Source organism: Etheostoma spectabile, chromosome 3 (genome assembly GCF_008692095.1).
Source record: "Etheostoma spectabile isolate EspeVRDwgs_2016 chromosome 3, UIUC_Espe_1.0, whole genome shotgun sequence".
Classification (NCBI taxonomy): Eukaryota; Metazoa; Chordata; class Actinopteri; order Perciformes; family Percidae; genus Etheostoma; species Etheostoma spectabile.
In genome coordinates, this window is record NC_045735.1 from 33,713,964 (window position 1) to 33,731,473 (window position 17,510).

The 17,510-nt window shown below is 39.6% G+C and overlaps 2 protein-coding genes across 4 annotated transcripts in view; one reads left to right on the plus strand and one right to left on the minus strand.

The window, feature by feature from the left end:
* nf1a (neurofibromin 1a) overlaps positions 1–17,510 on the plus strand; it is a 256,060-nt gene that overhangs the window by 137,047 nt on the left and 101,503 nt on the right. For all 3 annotated transcript variants that reach the window (XM_032506717.1, XM_032506735.1, XM_032506726.1), the window contains one exon: positions 7,363–7,473. In XM_032506717.1, coding sequence (XP_032362608.1) covers positions 7,363–7,473 — 111 coding nt within the window. The remainder of the gene's footprint in view (positions 1–7,362; positions 7,474–17,510) is intronic.
* Positions 10,257–17,336, minus strand: LOC116674280 (oligodendrocyte-myelin glycoprotein). Its single transcript, XM_032506861.1, has 3 exons — positions 17,023–17,336; positions 16,126–16,338; positions 10,257–14,116 (listed from the first exon to the last, which is right to left on the minus strand). The coding sequence occupies exons 1-3, from the start codon at positions 17,025–17,027 to the stop codon at positions 13,129–13,131; spliced, it is 1,206 nt and encodes a 401-aa protein (XP_032362752.1). The 5' UTR covers positions 17,028–17,336; the 3' UTR covers positions 10,257–13,128.

Below are 17,510 nucleotides of genomic sequence, written 5' to 3' on the forward strand. Positions count from 1 at the left end.
TATCTGCTGGCAGAAGTGTGTGCATTTGCCTGAGGTCCCTGCCTAGGACTGGACAAGTCTTGAAAATTGCACCACCAGACCATGCATGGTTTAGGCTGCTAAGACACTTAGCGGCAGAAAAAAAATAATCTTTGCAATTACAATAGGGTTCCCAGCACTGCTCCGGCTTGGGCCCATGATAAGAACAACTATGATAGATTACAAGCCCACACCCTTCTCCTTGTTAAATGCTGATGCGTCTACAGCAAGTCGATACTATTGAGTCCATATTAGCTATGTTAGGTTGGGTAGGATTATCAAACTGTCGGTACTGTTGTAAAGCCAGCCAGTTGGGAGCAGCCATCACAAACAATAGCAATGAGGTTAAACCAATCTATTGAAAACAGCAAACCGTAAAAAAGCGAAGATAACGTTATTACTCACTTGTCTGTTACGAGAGACTGTTCTTCAGTTTTCATTCCTTTGAAATCACAGTTTTTCCCTAATCATATATACCTGTTGACCGCATTTTTGACACCTGTAATTTACTCGAAAACTCACCAAATTTGGCGCACACATCAAAACCTGTAAGCATGCGAGATTATAGTTTATTGGTGTTTAAGATTAAGCAATGGTTAGGTTAGGTCCGACAGATAGACCACAGGGTGTGAGGGTGGGCGGAACCTCTTCCACCCTCAGCCTTAACACCGAAGCACCCACTGAGCTGTGTTTTGCTCTACTGCAAACACCAGTAACACCACTCCCAGACTCGGCACCAAGTACACCTGCTACAATATTGTAAGGCTTGTGGCTGAAAAAATTAAAGAAAATGTTGACTGCCTTGCAATACTGATACATAGGTAGAAGAATACTGATACAATTGAGCTTCTGAAGAAAAATGTTCTTTTCCAAAAAGTATGTGACACAAAAGAAGAGATTACAATGGTCAAACAAGTCAGTGATGACCATCAAAAGAGAATAACTGTAATGGAAAATAAGATAAACGAGATGGAACAATACCACTGGCTTTACGGCCTAAGAGCAAGAGTGGGACGATATGAAGCAGTGTGTTGTGGACATCTGCAGCGCAATCATACCAAACGTTGGAGAAGATCTATGCTTCCACATTGACGTGAGCCACAGAATTGGAAGAAGAGAGTGCGGAAAAACAAGGCCAGTGATAACAAGATTTACATCCCAATCGACGAAAGAAATGCGGTGGAAATGTGCAAAGGAGTCTGAGTTCCTCAAGGTAAAGAAACTAAAATTTGACTACAAAAGATTTGACCACAAAAGACAAGGAAGCACGGAACAAACTTTGGCCACGGATTGAATAGGCACACAAGCTGGGGGAAAAAAGCCTTCTTTGTCAGAGACAGAGCCTTCATTGATGTTAAAGAAATCAGAGTGTAATAGTTGATGGGAAATAAACTCCACACAACTGGGGTGCAATCAAATATGAAAAGTTACATTTATACTTTCTCGAAAAGCATAGCTCTAATCTAAAATAAAACAAAAAGAAATGGTGTTCTGAAGTAATTGAAATATTGAGATTCTACTTTTTAAGGCACTTCCATCCCAAAAATTATTTTCTCAATGTTTGGAAAGCCCAGTCTCAGGGGTCAGATATATATAATTGTATGCCTGTTTGTTGCAATTTATTAATATTCAAAAGCATTCTGCACAAGGTTCATTTAACACTAGTTTTTCTAGATACCTTCCTGCTCTATTGTTCAACCTGTCTTTGTCACTTTGTGCATTTGATGTTATGTTTTTGATACAAGAACAGATAAAGAGGCTAGTTTCAAGGCAGATTTTACTGCAACTAGTAAACGAACTTCTGGTGGGAGGGGATTGGAATAGTATTAGCAATCCCACAAAAGATTGTCACCATCATAGATCTTTAAATGGCACATATTGGGAATTTAATAATATATTATTGGGAATATTGGGAACTTATGCTTGCATCTTAATTGCTGTGACATGGAGAGTAAATAATCCAGATCAAATCCAGTTCAGTTGGAATAACAAAGATTTATCAAAAAAATCCAGGATTGACTTTTGTCTTATATCAAATTAATTACTGTAATAGATAAAGTAAAAGAAGTCAAAATACAACCTTCAATCTTCACTGATCACAAAATTATATCTTTAACATTGCATACAAAGAACATGTTAATTCGATGTAAAAGACAATCTGAGTTGGAAAATGCATATCAATATTTAGTACGGGGTGCTTTTATCAAGTCTAGACATAAATGAATGTAATTGGTGAAGAACAAAAGTATTTTTATTAGCTTTGAAAAAACAAATGCCAATCTTAATAATATACATAAACTTGAGATTAAAGAGCAGATATCTAAACATTTCTCTGAAATTTCGAATTTAAAAAAAATTAGTCTTACCACATCTGCTTTTTTATCTCTATAACAAATGAGGCACGAGGAATTGACCAAACTCAAAAAGACATCTGTGATCAAGCGCTGTCACTCTATGAATTAAAAAATAATATTAGAAAACTGAAAGAGAATAAAGCCCCGGGTAATGATGGTCTCACTGGTGAATTTTACAAGGTATTTCAAGATCATATTTCTGAATTTTTACTTTATTTTCAGAGAGACTAAAGACGTTGGCAAACGTCCACCAACTCTATGTGTCAGGGTATAATTACCTTGATTCCTAAACCTAATAAAGACAATCTTATACCTGATAACTGGAGACCCATGACCCTAATTAATAATGATGCAAACATGTTCTCTCACATCTTTGCACAAAGACTGAAGGCCTGTCTAGACACAATTATAGATGACTGCCAGTATGGATTTATGCAAGGAAGGCCCATCAGTAAATTGGCAGTTGATAGACTTAGACTTCTCTTTATTGATCCTTTGGGATGACTCCCGCAGGAAATTGAAAGTTCCAGCAGCAGTTTTAGCAAGAAAAAAAGAAATAAAAAATAGATAAAAAGACAGTATAAAGACAACAAAATAACAATAAAAATAATAACAATAAGAACATTCGACAAATAAACAAATAAAAGACCATATATTATTATTAACGTGTCAGTGTTTAGTCCAGTGTTAAAAAAATTATTATAAAGTGACCAGGTGTGAATTTAAGTCCAGGTGTGCATGTATGTATGTGTACTGTATGTATGTGTACTGTATGGATGGATGGATGGATGGATGGATGGATGGTCCTCTCCGCCCTATTTCCTCCTCCCCCCTAGTGAGGAGTTGTATAGTCTAATGGCATGAGGGACAAAGGAGTCCTTGAGTCTGTTGGTCTGGCACTTGGGGAGGAGCAGCCTTCCACTGAACCGGCTCCTCTGGGTGCTGATGACGGGGTGCAGGGGGTGGCTGGCATTGTCAGTAATGTCCAGCAGTTTGTCCAATGTCCTCCTCTCTGCCACCGTCCACCGTATTACATTATTACTTGACCTACCTTCACTTAAAGCTGCAGTAGGGAGTTCTGAGTAAACGTGGACTTAGCCTAAAAATTTGAACAAGCACACCTTACAGGTCCCGCCCCCTTGCTCTCTGCTGCGCTACAGCCCCCCCTCCACAGCTCCTCCCCCACAGCAGAGCCTGCCGTGAACGTGCAGGCTAGTAAGCAGGGCCACCGATGCTTTCCACATCCTCATGGACAGTACAGGGCATTTACTCAGAGGGTAGAGCTGTTGTGTGCTGTACTTTTAAAACTTTCTGTAAAAAAAAATTCAATGAAAGGGTTTGAAATTATTTTTTATGTAATCGCTCATTTGTGAGATCTAAAGCAGCACATTACTGAATTACCTTTTGGATCAATTTAAAACTAAACTTTCAGTAGGAATGATGAATCACTGAGGAAGCCAAGGAATAACAACATCTTAGAAATATGTCTTAAGTTTTATTTTGCATATGGGTAAAATAAATCAGCTTTTTTTGCAAAGTACTCCTGCACAAGGAAATAATGAACATTTTGATTTGGACTGAAAGACGATTCCTTCACGTGCCTCTGTGTCTGGGGCCATGTCTGACCTGTTGAAGGAGCATAAAGAATGTGTGTCAGACATTTGATTTACAAATTACATCCTGAGGGGGAAGGAAACGTGTATGTTTAAAAATAATCAAAAATTATTAAATTAAATAGAATTATGCCTTGCCAAACGTCGACAGGGACAGCGCACAATTAAAGTAGTTTCATCATAGCTACATTTTGGCTTACTAAATGTAGGTATCAAAACAATATTGCTTATACTGAGGGTGAAGGAGTTAGCAACATTCCTGCCGTGCTACAAGCTAACTGTTAGACTTGGCAACAAGCTACAGAGTTAAATGAGATTTGCGCTATCTCCAGTGATACTGTAACCAGCGCTATCGTTGTTGTGTAGCGTTAGTTCTTAAAACATGAAACAAACCCAGCAGGGATACTTACATGTCAAGCAGAAATGTGGCTAACGCTAGCTCTGAATCAGTGTTGAATCCTTTCAGGAGGCGTAGCTCCCTCCACCTCTGGAAAAAAAGCCGCTCGATGTTGACCCTCGTTTTATTTCGGGCTCGGTTTAATTCTGTCTTTTAGCTCGCTTTTTGTCATCGGTCTTCTTCGTTTTTCCGTCTTTGTTTTCTGAGCAGGTGTCACTCGAGAAATTGGCAGTTTTCCTGAAAAGTTGTTTCTCCGCGATTAGCACAGCAGCAGTGCACTAGCAATCTTGAGCTTGAACACGGCACGCGCTGTGCGGGGGAGGGGTATGAGCAGCGCTTACACGAGAGTGATTGACACTGCTAAGACAGTCCTCCTGGCTCTGATTGGCTGTTTCTGACCGGGAGCGGTGTATTTCTGCAAGTGGCAGTAAGAGCACAGGGAGGAGACACAGGAGCTTGATTTTTTCACAGATTATCTGTCTCATATTCCATTGTCAGGACATAGTGTTAGTTTCAACAAATATGTAAAAAAATACATTTTTACAAAAGTTACCTACTGAAGCTTTAATTACGGTGCCGTCTAGACTCAATCAGAGCTCCGTGCTCTGCGTAGCGACAGTACAGTGGAACGTACAGTAATAACCTAATATACCATCATTACTTAGATTAAACTACATTCTCGGTTATATTTGCACTGAATAACGCATTCAATAAACAGAAACATAACTCTTGCAGTGCACATGAACAGATGCGCACTATTGGCTCACACATAAAATAGCACCCTCGTGAATAAGCCTCCTGTTGCTAACGTACATTCATAAATCCTGCATAACATCGTCATCAAAATTACTTATTTCTGCACGCACACAGTAGTATCCACAAGTTAGTCCAATGACGGGATAAAGGAAAGTGTGATAGCATTCCACATAATGTGATAGCATTCCACGCTTTTTCTCTCTCGCTTGAGACCGCTGTGTCCAAGCCAAGGCGCAGAGCACGGCCTTACCACATGCTGATACGTTACTAGGCCAGGCAGAGCGAGCTACTATACTGGCAGTGAGAGAGAGACTGTATCATTACAAATAGGTTTTCTTCAGAAAATTCAAACAATTTGTTTGTTAGAGGAACTAACTAACTAACCTTAAATTAAAGGCAAAAAAAGACCATGAGTCATCGTCTCATATCGAGTGCACTGCCATACAGCTAGCAAAGATGGGACCCCAGGAGCCGAGTGTGGCAATAAAGGCATTTTTTTTTACATCACTTATTAAAAAAAATTTAAAAATACAAAATAATGTACTGAAGCAATTCAAAATATGCCAGCACACTCTTTTATAAATTTGAATTCTGGAAAAAGTGTTGATTTCCCAGTTGAACAGTCACTTACATATTCAGAATGCTTCATGAAGTTTAATATTCCAATTACTGCACGGGAATATAGCAAAGTATTTCATGCTTTACCCACTGGTTGTGTAAGACTGTTGCAGAGTAGCAATGTGTCCAATGACCAGTCAACATTTAGAACAGATGTTTTATTATATAGCATTGACATAAAGGATGAAAAGTGCAATTCCAGACATTTGACACATTGCCCCACAGTTGCTCGATGCAAACAATATTGGATAACCACTTTGAGACTATCAATTGGAATTTGATATGGACCTATTATAATAAATGTGTTTTTAGAAATAAAGGTAATGAAGTATATATGTAAAATTGTCCATTGCATCTACCCAACAAATCAAATTTCAAAGAAATATGAATCTGATCTGTCTGAATGCTTCTTACTTTGAGTTTTCACAGAGACAATTGCACATTTGTTTTGTGAATATTTTTATGTCAGATTGTTCTGGATTGATGTGGAGGATGTATTTCATGTACTGTGTGGCTCTAGGATAAAATTAAAACATCAATTCAAGAGTGGGCTTGGGAGATGGCTAGGTTGGCTGTGTTTGAAAAGATGTCATAAGGTTTGCCAGATTGGATGTCTACACAGGAAAATGGGGAAGGTAATTCAACTTTCTGGAGGGCTCCTTCGAAGCTGGGAAGAGACGTGTGTGATGGGCTTATGGTATTGTCATTTATATGTATTTCTATTTGGTTAATAGTTTGTCTATTTTGTTATTTGGTCTTGAATATTGTAGGTACTGTGTCATCCTTTCTTGATCTTTGTTTGGGTGGGTGGTGATGATGAGGGGGGGATGGAATGTTCATGTTGCAAATTGAATGTTTTGTGTGTTGTGTTAAAAAATCAGCTTTCTGGGTTTAGGTTTCCCCTTTTGTTTCCTCCAGCAGAACCCACCATGACTTTATACTGAAATTAATGCCAAGGTAGTCTATATCAACAATGTTTCATTTACGGATAATTCCTGTGCCACCAGAAGTTTGGCTCGATGTTCCTCACTTTACGCTTTCTTTGTGTTGGCGTTCTAAACACTGATCGATTTGGGAAACATCCTCTAAGCTAGAATCGACTATCAGCCATTTTAATTCCAGAGCTTGCCTACCTACATGTTCCACCAAAACAAGTCCCTTCCCCTAGGCCTTTTTGATGAGGCACCAGCAAGAAATGCCAATAAACCAGAGCATGTTCTTCTTTTGTGTGGACTAGCCAGATCTTCCTTTGCACTGCTGTGGAGATAGGTCTGACAATGCAAGACTAATGGGTGTTGGTGGCACAGTAGATATGACACATGCCTTTGGTGTGGGAAACCTGAGTTTGATTCCCACTGTGTCCCTGAGCAAGACACTTATCTCCTAGTTGCTCCAGTGCGACCTCTGACATACAGTATATTGCAATTGTAAGTTGCTTTGGATAAAAGCATCAGCTAAATGACATGTAAAGTCGCTTGTAAAGGTGCTTTTGGATCTGCTGTTTTTTCAATGTTAACTACCCTTTTCACATAGATCCCTCAATAAATCCTGATGTGTTATACAACAGCGGTGGGACTGATCCTCAGCTCTTTGGTTTGTCATGTAGGCACCAGGTCCATGAGAAGGAGGAGTTCAAAGCCCTAAAGACCCTCAACATCTTCTACCAGGCAGGAACCTCCAAGACCGGCAACCCAGTGTTCTACTACGTGGCCCGCAGGTAGGACTTGGGCATCCTGGTGCTTTTGAGGTTTTTCATAGTACAAAGTAGTGCTTAATCATATTTATTCATTACTAAGCACTTAGTTTTGAATAACGCTTTATGATCATTGTAGCCTATGTAAATATTCATTAACTTCCGGACTAAAAAGGGTCACATTATAATTTTGTTTGTGTCTCTTCACTCCAGGTACAAATAAATTTGTAAAAGCACTTAATGCAACATATACTGTAGATAGACATATACAATAATACAACAGTTCTATAATAAATATGGCAGTGTTCTTGTTTCGTAAGATGTTTCTAAAATTTTTACCCCTCCTTATATAACATGAAAAAATATTAGAGCTGCAATGGTTTGTGTAAAAATGCCGAACTGTTCTGTTGCGGGGGTCACTGTATAGTACACACAGCCACACATAGATTAAATTGTATGATAGATTGATATTAGTTTGAGTTCTGCCCAGAAACTTCGTTACGTGTGCAGAGGTTAGCACAAAAGTGTATCGATTGGCAATGGGTTCCAGTCACACTATGGCTTGTCTATATCCATGACGTTCCATCCCTGCTGGAAATTTTGCCACGTGCATGTATTTTCGCTGATGTCCGTTTCCTTCTGCTTACTTTGTCTTGGAATTTTAAACTCTGGTCGATTTATGATGACTAATGTATATGCTCCTCAGATCTCTGCATGGTTAATTGAGACAGCTAGCTAGACTGTCTGTCCAATCTGAGTTTTCTATTGCACAACTAAAACAACTTTTTAATGTACATGATCCACCGAAACAAGTTACTTCCCAAGGCTAATTTGCAGCGGGTCCGCAGCGGGAAGAGGCTACCTCATTCCCAAACAAGACGATTTTGTCTGTCTTTGGATTTTTTGGGGGCATGATCTGAATATTGATTTCTGTTTACATTTACACCCATACAAAATATTGAAATCACCTTTCAATATAATTGTGTCCAATATAGTGCTGCACGATATATCGTTTTTTTGTCGTCATTGCAATATCATATATTGTTATTGCGATTTTCAACAACGTTATTGCATATTTTCCTCATATCGTCCAGCCCTAGTCCCATACAATACCATCACAGCTATCTTTACAGCATCTGAATCTACCATGGAATTGTGTCAATCAAAAATTCATCTTGACTTCAGAAATGTAACAATCCCAACTCAGTGTCAACTATGTAGATTTTTCCTGGCCTTTCAAATAGGGATATTCCAATCAAGATTTTTTGCCCCATCTTAATCTTAGTCCTATTTATATTTGACCCATACCAAGTTGGATCCAATACTTGACCTAAAAATTGATTAAATATGAAGGTAACACACTGAAGAACTATCTTTAGCCACTTAATTGGGGCGGCTGTGGCAGAGACGTTGCCTGCCAATCGGAAAGTTGGTGGTTCAATCCCTGGTCCTGCAGTCCCATGTCAAAGTGTCCTTGGGCAAGATGCTGAACCCCAAGTTGCCCCCAATGCTGCGTATTGGAGTGTGAATGTGTGTGAGTGTTTATCTGATGAGCAGGTGGCACCTTGTACGGCAGCCTCAGCCACAGTGTATGAATGTGTGTGAATGGTGAATGTATCCTGTATGATGTAAAAGCGCTTTGAGTAGTCGTTAAGACTAGAAAAGCGCTATATAAACACAGCACATTTAATCTGACATTGTTCACAAGCTTCTTGATCTAAACACTGAAGGTGTTGATTTGAAGCACATATTTTTGAATCATCTGATATGATGATACAAGTTTAAATGGAGGATGTAAGACGTCTGCTGACGTAATTGTCTGTTAAAGTTGTTGGAACTACAGATTGGTCCACTCTGATTGTACAGTGAAGCTTCTTCCCTCCAAAATGATCTTACTTTCATACAAACCAACAACAGATAAACAACTAATTTTAATTTAGGCCTGTTCTCAGGTCGCTCACATAATTAACAATAATTAGTACCAGTAGTGATTGTTAGCCCCAGCTAAAAATGATAATCTGCTACCTGAAAATTTTGTACACTGTTCTTTGACAATAAGTAAGAGAAAGGAGAGATGACAGACTCGAGATTGAACAGATCTGTGGATTTTGCCAAACTCTGTCTGAATGTATAATATAATTTGAAAACAAAACACAGTCTTGTGTATTTTTCCACACAGAGAAGGAAAGCAAAACAATCTTGAGATCAAAGTGTGACAATTAGGGTTGGATAGCCCCATTCAGCCATATCAAATCTTTTCATATCAAATCTCTTGATGCCTTTTTGGCATCAAGAGAAACAAGCTGGGCCCTCATTACCTTATTTCTTCTATAGTTAAATCCATATCATGGAGTTTGCTTTGCTCTTCTGTCAGTTTGGGAAGCCCTACTGGCTCTATTAAGTAACAAATTTCCTAATTGGTAGAGGTAAATAATGGCCAATAGAGATCAGTAGGGCTGGGCAATATATTGATATTGTGATATGTGATTTTAGATATTTTACTATCGTGAAATCAGAAGTGTTATCTTTTCCTGCTGCATTACAGAAAAGTGATATTATTTTGTGAACTTACCAGACTCTTCTAGCTGTTCTGTTACTTGCCTTTACCCACTTAGTCATTATAGCCACATTACTGATGATTATTTAATACAACCCTCATTGTGTAAAACTTTGATCAAGCACCAATAGTTAACACTACAATATCTTTGCAATATCGATTTGAGGTATTTGGTCAAAAATATTAGATTTTTCTTCATATGGCCCAGCCCAGAGATCAGTGTAAAATTCTAGAGAAATCTTGTTTATAATGAACATTATTGCAACCAGTTCCCCATATCTTCTACATTTCCAGAGCAGATCCACCTTTTTCTTGCTAGCTGGTGGATAAACTTGCCCTTCTTGGGTTCTCCACCCCCTTCTCAACCTCATCTATTCAGGTGATTAAGGTGGAAAGTTTTGTCTCTTGAAAAAATAGAGTGGCCAATTTTCTTTAGACACTTTAAGTTGGCTGAGATCTTAGCCAGCGCTGCAAAAATGTTAACAATGTCTGCCGGCGATCTGTTTTGAGACTGTAACCTGTCTGCTCCAGGTGCAGCACCACCATCTTGTCCTTGTATAGCTTCAGTTCCACCCAAGCACAAATGCGTCTTAATATCACCACGTCCTTGACTTTGCCATTAGACATTCTTTGCTTCAACAATATTTTTTCTCCAAACTGTGCACAAATGTTATGGTTATGGATAATGCTGTCAAACAATTCAAATATTTAATCGCGATTAATTGCATTAATGTCATAGTTAACTTGCAATTAATCGCACATTTTTATCTATTCTAAATGTCCCTTGATTTTTTTTTGTCCAATTAGTTATTCTCATTTTAATGCTCTTAACAACGTGGAAAAGTGGATGGGTTTGCTTTGTGCAAATGTTTTTTTTTATTGAAAACAACATTGGCATATAGCCTGGTGTAGTGTTCAATTTCACACTAACATCCTCACTTGGAGCACTCATTCACACTTGGAGCAAATAATCTCTCACACAATGTAACACTGTCCATCAATAAAATGGTGAAAAAAATACTTTAAGGCGGCGGAGAATTTGCATCAGCTGTGTGCTTGGCCATCAAGCGGTATTTCAGACTGGACGTGCTGCAATGATAGCTCGACAAAACACACAGATCACTTTGGTCTTGTCAATGGAACCATTTGGCAACTTTTAAAAAATCAACTTTCCATTCAAAAGCTTATTGGCATCCATTTCGGTGTATTGCGCTCGCCATCCTCTTAAAGCGTTAGCCTACTACTCTTTGGCCAGCTCGCAAGCCCAAGCAAGAGTGTGCAGCGTGCCTGTTGTTTTGTTTCTGGTCTAGCTAGATCCGGTGTAGTTTTAACGTTACTAGTTGTTGCAACAGCATGTGAAAAAAACTGCAAAGTTTGCTAGGCCAAAAAGAACATTAACCTTGCAATAAAAAAAATGTATGCCGTTGCTTTAACACCGTTAATAACTGACAGCACTAGTTATTGATCTTTGAAAAAAATAAATGTAGTAAAACAGGATGTGAGGATATACAGGATAGGATATGTTTGTTAAAGTATGACACCTGTAAATGACAAAAAAATGCACTGAATCTGCACCGTTAACCTAAAATGGCTAACCTCCTGTTGAGATTAGGTTACACCCCCAAGAATTACATAGCATTTGCTTACCAATTACAATTCCTTTCTTATTTCATAACATTAAAACTAACTAGGCCATTCACAATCTTCAAAATAAAGCCTCAGCAAGCAACATAAAGGTCACTTTTGAGGTGAACCTGGTCAACCCGCTAGGAAGAGGACATAAAACAAGTATTTCTGATTCTGAAAACGACTGTAACTTCATCTAGCCAAAAGAAGGCACTATGACTAATACTCACTTAGGGCTGGGCAATATATCAATATTGTATTGATATTGTGATATGAGACTAGATATTGTCGGATTTTGTAAATTGTTATGTCGTAAATGGGTCTTTTGCTGCATTACAGTAAAGTGATGCCATTTTCTGTGTTACTAGACTGTTACCTGACTAGCCCTATTATTTTTACCTTTACACACTTAGTTATTATATACTACATATCATAAATTGTATACCTACATTAATGATTATTTATCTTAAATCTCATTATGAAGATATTTTGTTAAAGCACCAATTGTCAACCCTATAATATCCCCACAATATCGACTTTGAGGTATTAGGACAAGAATATCGCGATGTTTGATTTTCTGCATATCGCCCAGCCCTGAACTCAATATTATTATGTAGATGTCCTCATGCTATGACTCTTATCAAGCATGAGGTGTTTGGTGCAGATTGGACAATGTATAGTCTAGTTACACACCACTTCCTGGTGGGACAAAATGGAAATTCACTGCCTTGCCACGCCCACACCAAAATGAAAAGTTTCTCAATTTAGCTGTGCCAAGGTCTTTAGATTGTAATGAACAATTTGAAGTAAATCGGGTTAAATCTGTAGGAGGAGTATGTAAAAGCACAGCCCATGAAAATGGCCAAAATCGGCCATAATTGGCACAGAAAATTTAATTTCTGTTGGGTTTAGTGGATGTCTCCAAAATGCTTTTTTTTGTAAATCTGGATATGATACACACTTTATGCCTAACAAATTTCAGACATCTACATTAGAGTTATATAAGGATTTGGGGTCCAAAATATCAAATGCTAGATAAGAGTCAAGGCCTGAAGACATCTACATGCATACATATTGAGTCCCAGTCATAGTCCCACCTACTGACAACTGGTCAGACAGGAACACCTATAATCAGTCCATGAATTCCTATTGAAGTTTTTTTTCATTTAACTAGGCCTTTATTGGTAATTTTTTCCCTATTTTGTTTGTGTAGACTTTCTTAGGCTGACTACTCACTAATCAGCAGGACCAAATGTAGCACAGGCATCACTGTTATGAAGAAAGCATAGAGTACAGCAGTCTATCAGTGTCCAAGCATTACTGAGATAGGAGAATTGATAGTAGTACTCCAGTTGAACGATGTATTCAGATATTTTGAGTCAAAACAGTTCTTTGCAAGACAAATGATGGCGCTGCTAAGTTGACTAACTTAGTCATACATTCATTGTCAGAAATACTCCACTAAGTAGTGTATTTTTTTATCTACTCAACGTGGTTCAGAAGGTGTTAAATCCGGTCAATATAGCTAAAATAGTCAGGCTGACCGTTTGTTGAATGTCAATTAGGAGTTTGTCACATTTATTCCTTGAGTTAGCAGCTTTGGACTTCTTTGAAGACAGTGGGCTTGCTGTTGTTTTTGTGTGTGTGGAAAAACGGTCAAAGTTTGTGGGAGATGTCCAGACAAACATCCTGTGGTCCCCAGATTCATTCACTCCTCTTTTGTCCTGATATACTCCTGTGTCAAAAAGAGCCAATTTTGCCTGGTAACTAGACGTGACCTCTGCAATCCTTGCAGGTGATTGACCATCATGCCCTTCAACTCTGCTGTTAACCCAAAGTGGTATCTCTGTGAACAGTGCAGAGTGCCACTCCCTCCCTGGCATTGCCTGATGGGTTTGCCCACAAATAGGTCTTATATAACAGGGGCAACCTAAGATGGTGGCACGGGTCTGCTCAGCCCATGTCAAGAGCTTTGTTATGTTTTCTTCTTCTTCACAAGCCCAGGGGTTATCCCCAAGAGTCATCACCTCAAGCCCCACCAGCTTATCAAATATCCCTTTAGACAACAAGGAGAACCGATTATTATGCAAAAAGAACTTAGCCAGCTTTGGCAGCCGATCCAAAGAGCCAGGCAGGATCTGCATGAGATAGTTATGTGACAAATCAATGCTCTCCAAGTTGTGCGGCAAATTTGTGGGCACCGTCCAAAACCTGTTGTGACTGAGGTTGAGAGTTAGGAGACTTGCCAGGGTGTTGTTGATGAAGACCACTCTCTCCAGCTCATTGTCCGAAAGATCCAGTACTTTCAGGTTCCAGTGGTAAGCTGTGTCTCTTTTGTCCAGCAAGCGCAGATGGTTGCCCGCCGCTCGGATGTCCCACAGAGACCGCGGCAGGGCGGAGGGCAGGGTCGCCAGGCGGTTGTAGGACAGGTCCAGGGTTCGCAGGTGGGCATAGTGGGTGAGCTGACTTTCCAGACCCTGCAAGCTGTCAGAAGAGTAATATAAAAAAAAGTTTGTTTAGAAAGCTCTTATAAAATGACATACGGAAACCCATTTTATTTCCAGCCTAATCATAGAAGCAGATAATCGCTGAATTTTACTTTTGCTGGACAGTGGCCAAAAGTGAGCATTACAGGATAATGGGAAATGCTAAAATGTACTGTAAATATAAACTTCTATAATTTGACTATGTAATGTTAGTTTTACAGCATTGTCTTATCTTAAGTTTGCTAACAATAACATTGCTATCAACAACATAACACTGCTTCATAGAGGCGCTAAAGCATACTTGCCAACCCTCCCCCTTTCTCCCATATTTCTCCTGCTTTTTTCCCTTTCCGTTATCACCACCTATTTCTGGCACTGTACAGCGTATTTAAGCATACATGCTGTAGGAATCTACCCCCCCCCCCAATTTGCGCCTCCCCATCTCTCCCTCTTTCTCTGATTCTTCAAGGTGGGAGAGGGGCACCCGCCGGCTCCGCATGGGACTGGTCTAGTGTGGTGCCTTGGGGGTTGGGGGCGGGGTACCGAGCTATCTTCCAGGGACCATAAGCCTCCTGTTCCTCCTCGTTTAGGCATCCAGGACCCTGGGGTGTGTGGGCCAGGAAAGACAGTCTGTTGTGGGTCCGTGGCGTGCATCTAGCCTACAGCCTGGCCGCTCTCCCTCCTTCTAGTACTCAGCTGGAGTAACAGGGGCATGAACGAAAAACTAAAACAAATAATTAAAAGTATTTAACATAAAATTACTGGTGTAGTGTATTTTTTCATTAAAATTCTTTAAAATGCAACAGAAAGCAGTAATACAAGTATCTCAAACTCAAGTCTATTTGGGGAGAGAACCCCCCAGAGCTTCCTCCTCCTCCCTATTTTTGAGGTCTTAAAGTTCCCATACTATGAAAATCCCTTTTCTGGGATTTGGGGTGGTTTTTTCTGTTTCTTGTACTTCCACACGCATACAAACTTAGAAAAAAACAACTTCCATGCTGTTTTGAGTGATATACGGGTTTCTGAATGTGTTCTGCCTTCAGTCTCCAGGTGAGCTGTTCAAAATCGGCACGGCTTTCTACGTCACTAGCCAATACGAGGTGGCTAACCGTGGCATGAAGTGCGCCCTTGTTTAGAAGAAGTCTCCCTGCTAATTCTGCCTTGTTCTGACCAAAGTTGGAGAAAGAATTATCTAGTTAATGTGATCTTACCTAGTTACTGCACAGTTGTGACTCCCAACAAAGATAGTCTAAAAGTGAGATGTCTCACTCTATAGCTAAAACAGAAACCCAAACACACACAGGGTGAAAAGAGCATCTGCAGCAATGGGCAGTACAAGAAAAATATGGTGTTTTTTTTATAATGAAACCATGTAAACCTATTTTGGTACAACCTCAAAATACAATTATTTTTAATAAACTTGAAAATGAGCATAAAAAGGGTGATTTAAGGTTGGCAAGTATGACTGAAAGTGCTTCCCCACTGCAGTATATTAGTAATCATCCTTAACCTTTACATTGCAAGTGTAAAAGCAATTGATGAGAAGGTAAGGTACTATCTTATCTTTTATTTAGTCATGTTAGAGGTTCAGACAGGTCTATCTTTGGGATAGTTACGTATTTATAACAGTCAAGTCCTGCATGCTGTGACCTTCAGAGCACCACAGTATTCTGACTGAATATAGCTAGCTGGCAAATACTCACTAGGCAGTGTTCAAACTAAATAAAAACAAGAGAGAGTACTAAACATTTCCCAAAGATGTTATTAGGGAAGCAGGGAAGGATGGCAAATTATTATTATTTTTTTTAATAAACCTTTTACTATCCACACAAATAAGTTTGTCCTCTTTTGAACCTTAACCTACCGTTTATAAGAAAAAAATATAATTTTGGAGGCCTGCTTTATGGTTGCAGAACTAACTTGGTACCTTCTTTTACCTCTTACAGGCACAGAAATTGTTAAAGTGCATGCCTAACCAAATTACATTGCAGAGCTGTAGCTGCTTACCTATTGAAAGAGAGGTTGAGAAAGTGGATGTTGTGCTGCAGACCAGGCGGTAGCTTGGTTAGACCACGTGAGGAGCAGTCCACCACACGATGTCCCCTGCTGCAGTAGCACACAGTGGGGCAGATAGACAGCACCCAACCTCCTAGCAGCCCACACAACAGAAGGAGGAACAGGCAGAGCAGACAGGCAGAGCAGACAGGCATGGCCAGGGCTCTAAAGAATGAGTGAAGTGTTAAAACAGTATAGGCATTTTGAAGGAATTGTAGAAGAAGATGATGAAGAATGGTAGAAAAATTAAGGGTTAACATTGTTAAATGTTAAATGTACTGTATTTCAATTTCCACATGTATTATAGAAACTATGTTATAGATTGGTTCATTGAAATTCTGCCTGTTACTACTACCATGAAATTGGTTTTATATGGGTGCTAGTAATTCTAAGTGCCAACCAGCTTGAAGCTGAGCCAGTGGGATTGTAGTTGAGTGCTGCAGTGAGACTCAATTTATTAAGGGCGATACAGTAACTGTGTCCGCAAATGCAGATGTTCTGATCTAAAGACCACAGATCCATGTGTGTTTTTGTTCTTTTTGAAGAGGACTGTGGGACATATTAACACAATAATTTCCACACACTATTGCATTGTTCGGTCATGATGGTAGCCAATGTTCTGTGTGCTTGTGCCATCAATTGATTTGACTTTGTGTTTTGTTTGAATACTGTAATATTTCATTGTCAAAATCTCCATGCAATACTGAAAGGATAAATCTGCCTAGTGACAGAGCAGGGAGTAGTTTCGTCATGAGCCAACACAACATGTAGCTTACTGCAGTAACAAGATGCTAAATGAAATGGCTCAGTGGGTTGCATGTCCTTTTTTTCCCATTTCAAATCACTCACCTCATCCTTTCTAGTGCTGGTCTGTCATCTCTCCTTTTATCCTGTCTTCTCCTCCAGTTTTTTTTCTTCTTTTGTGCTTTATTGGTTGCTGTTGGAAGGTAGTGGTCTCAACCTCTTTTCTCTGGCAGTTATGGATGTTGTAATGTGACACAAAACATGCTACCTGCAAGTGATGGCCCCCGTCCTGCTCATTGCTCTGCAGGCTCCAAATGCTGTCGGAGGTTTAGGTAAGGGAGAGGAGAGATGCATAGGGCAAGAGAGAGAAAGAGAGAGAGAAACAGAGAGAATTGCAGCAGCTAGGCGGCCCAATCTGGTGCTGAGCCAAGTGTGTGTGTGTGTGTGTGTGTGTGTGTGTGTGTGTGTGTGTGTGTGTGTGTGTGTGTGTGTGTGTGTGTGTGTGTGTGTGTGTGTGTGTGTGTGTGTGTGTGTGTGTGTGTGTGTGTGTGTGTGTGGACAATGGAATGCTTTACAGCAGCGAGAGAGAGGGG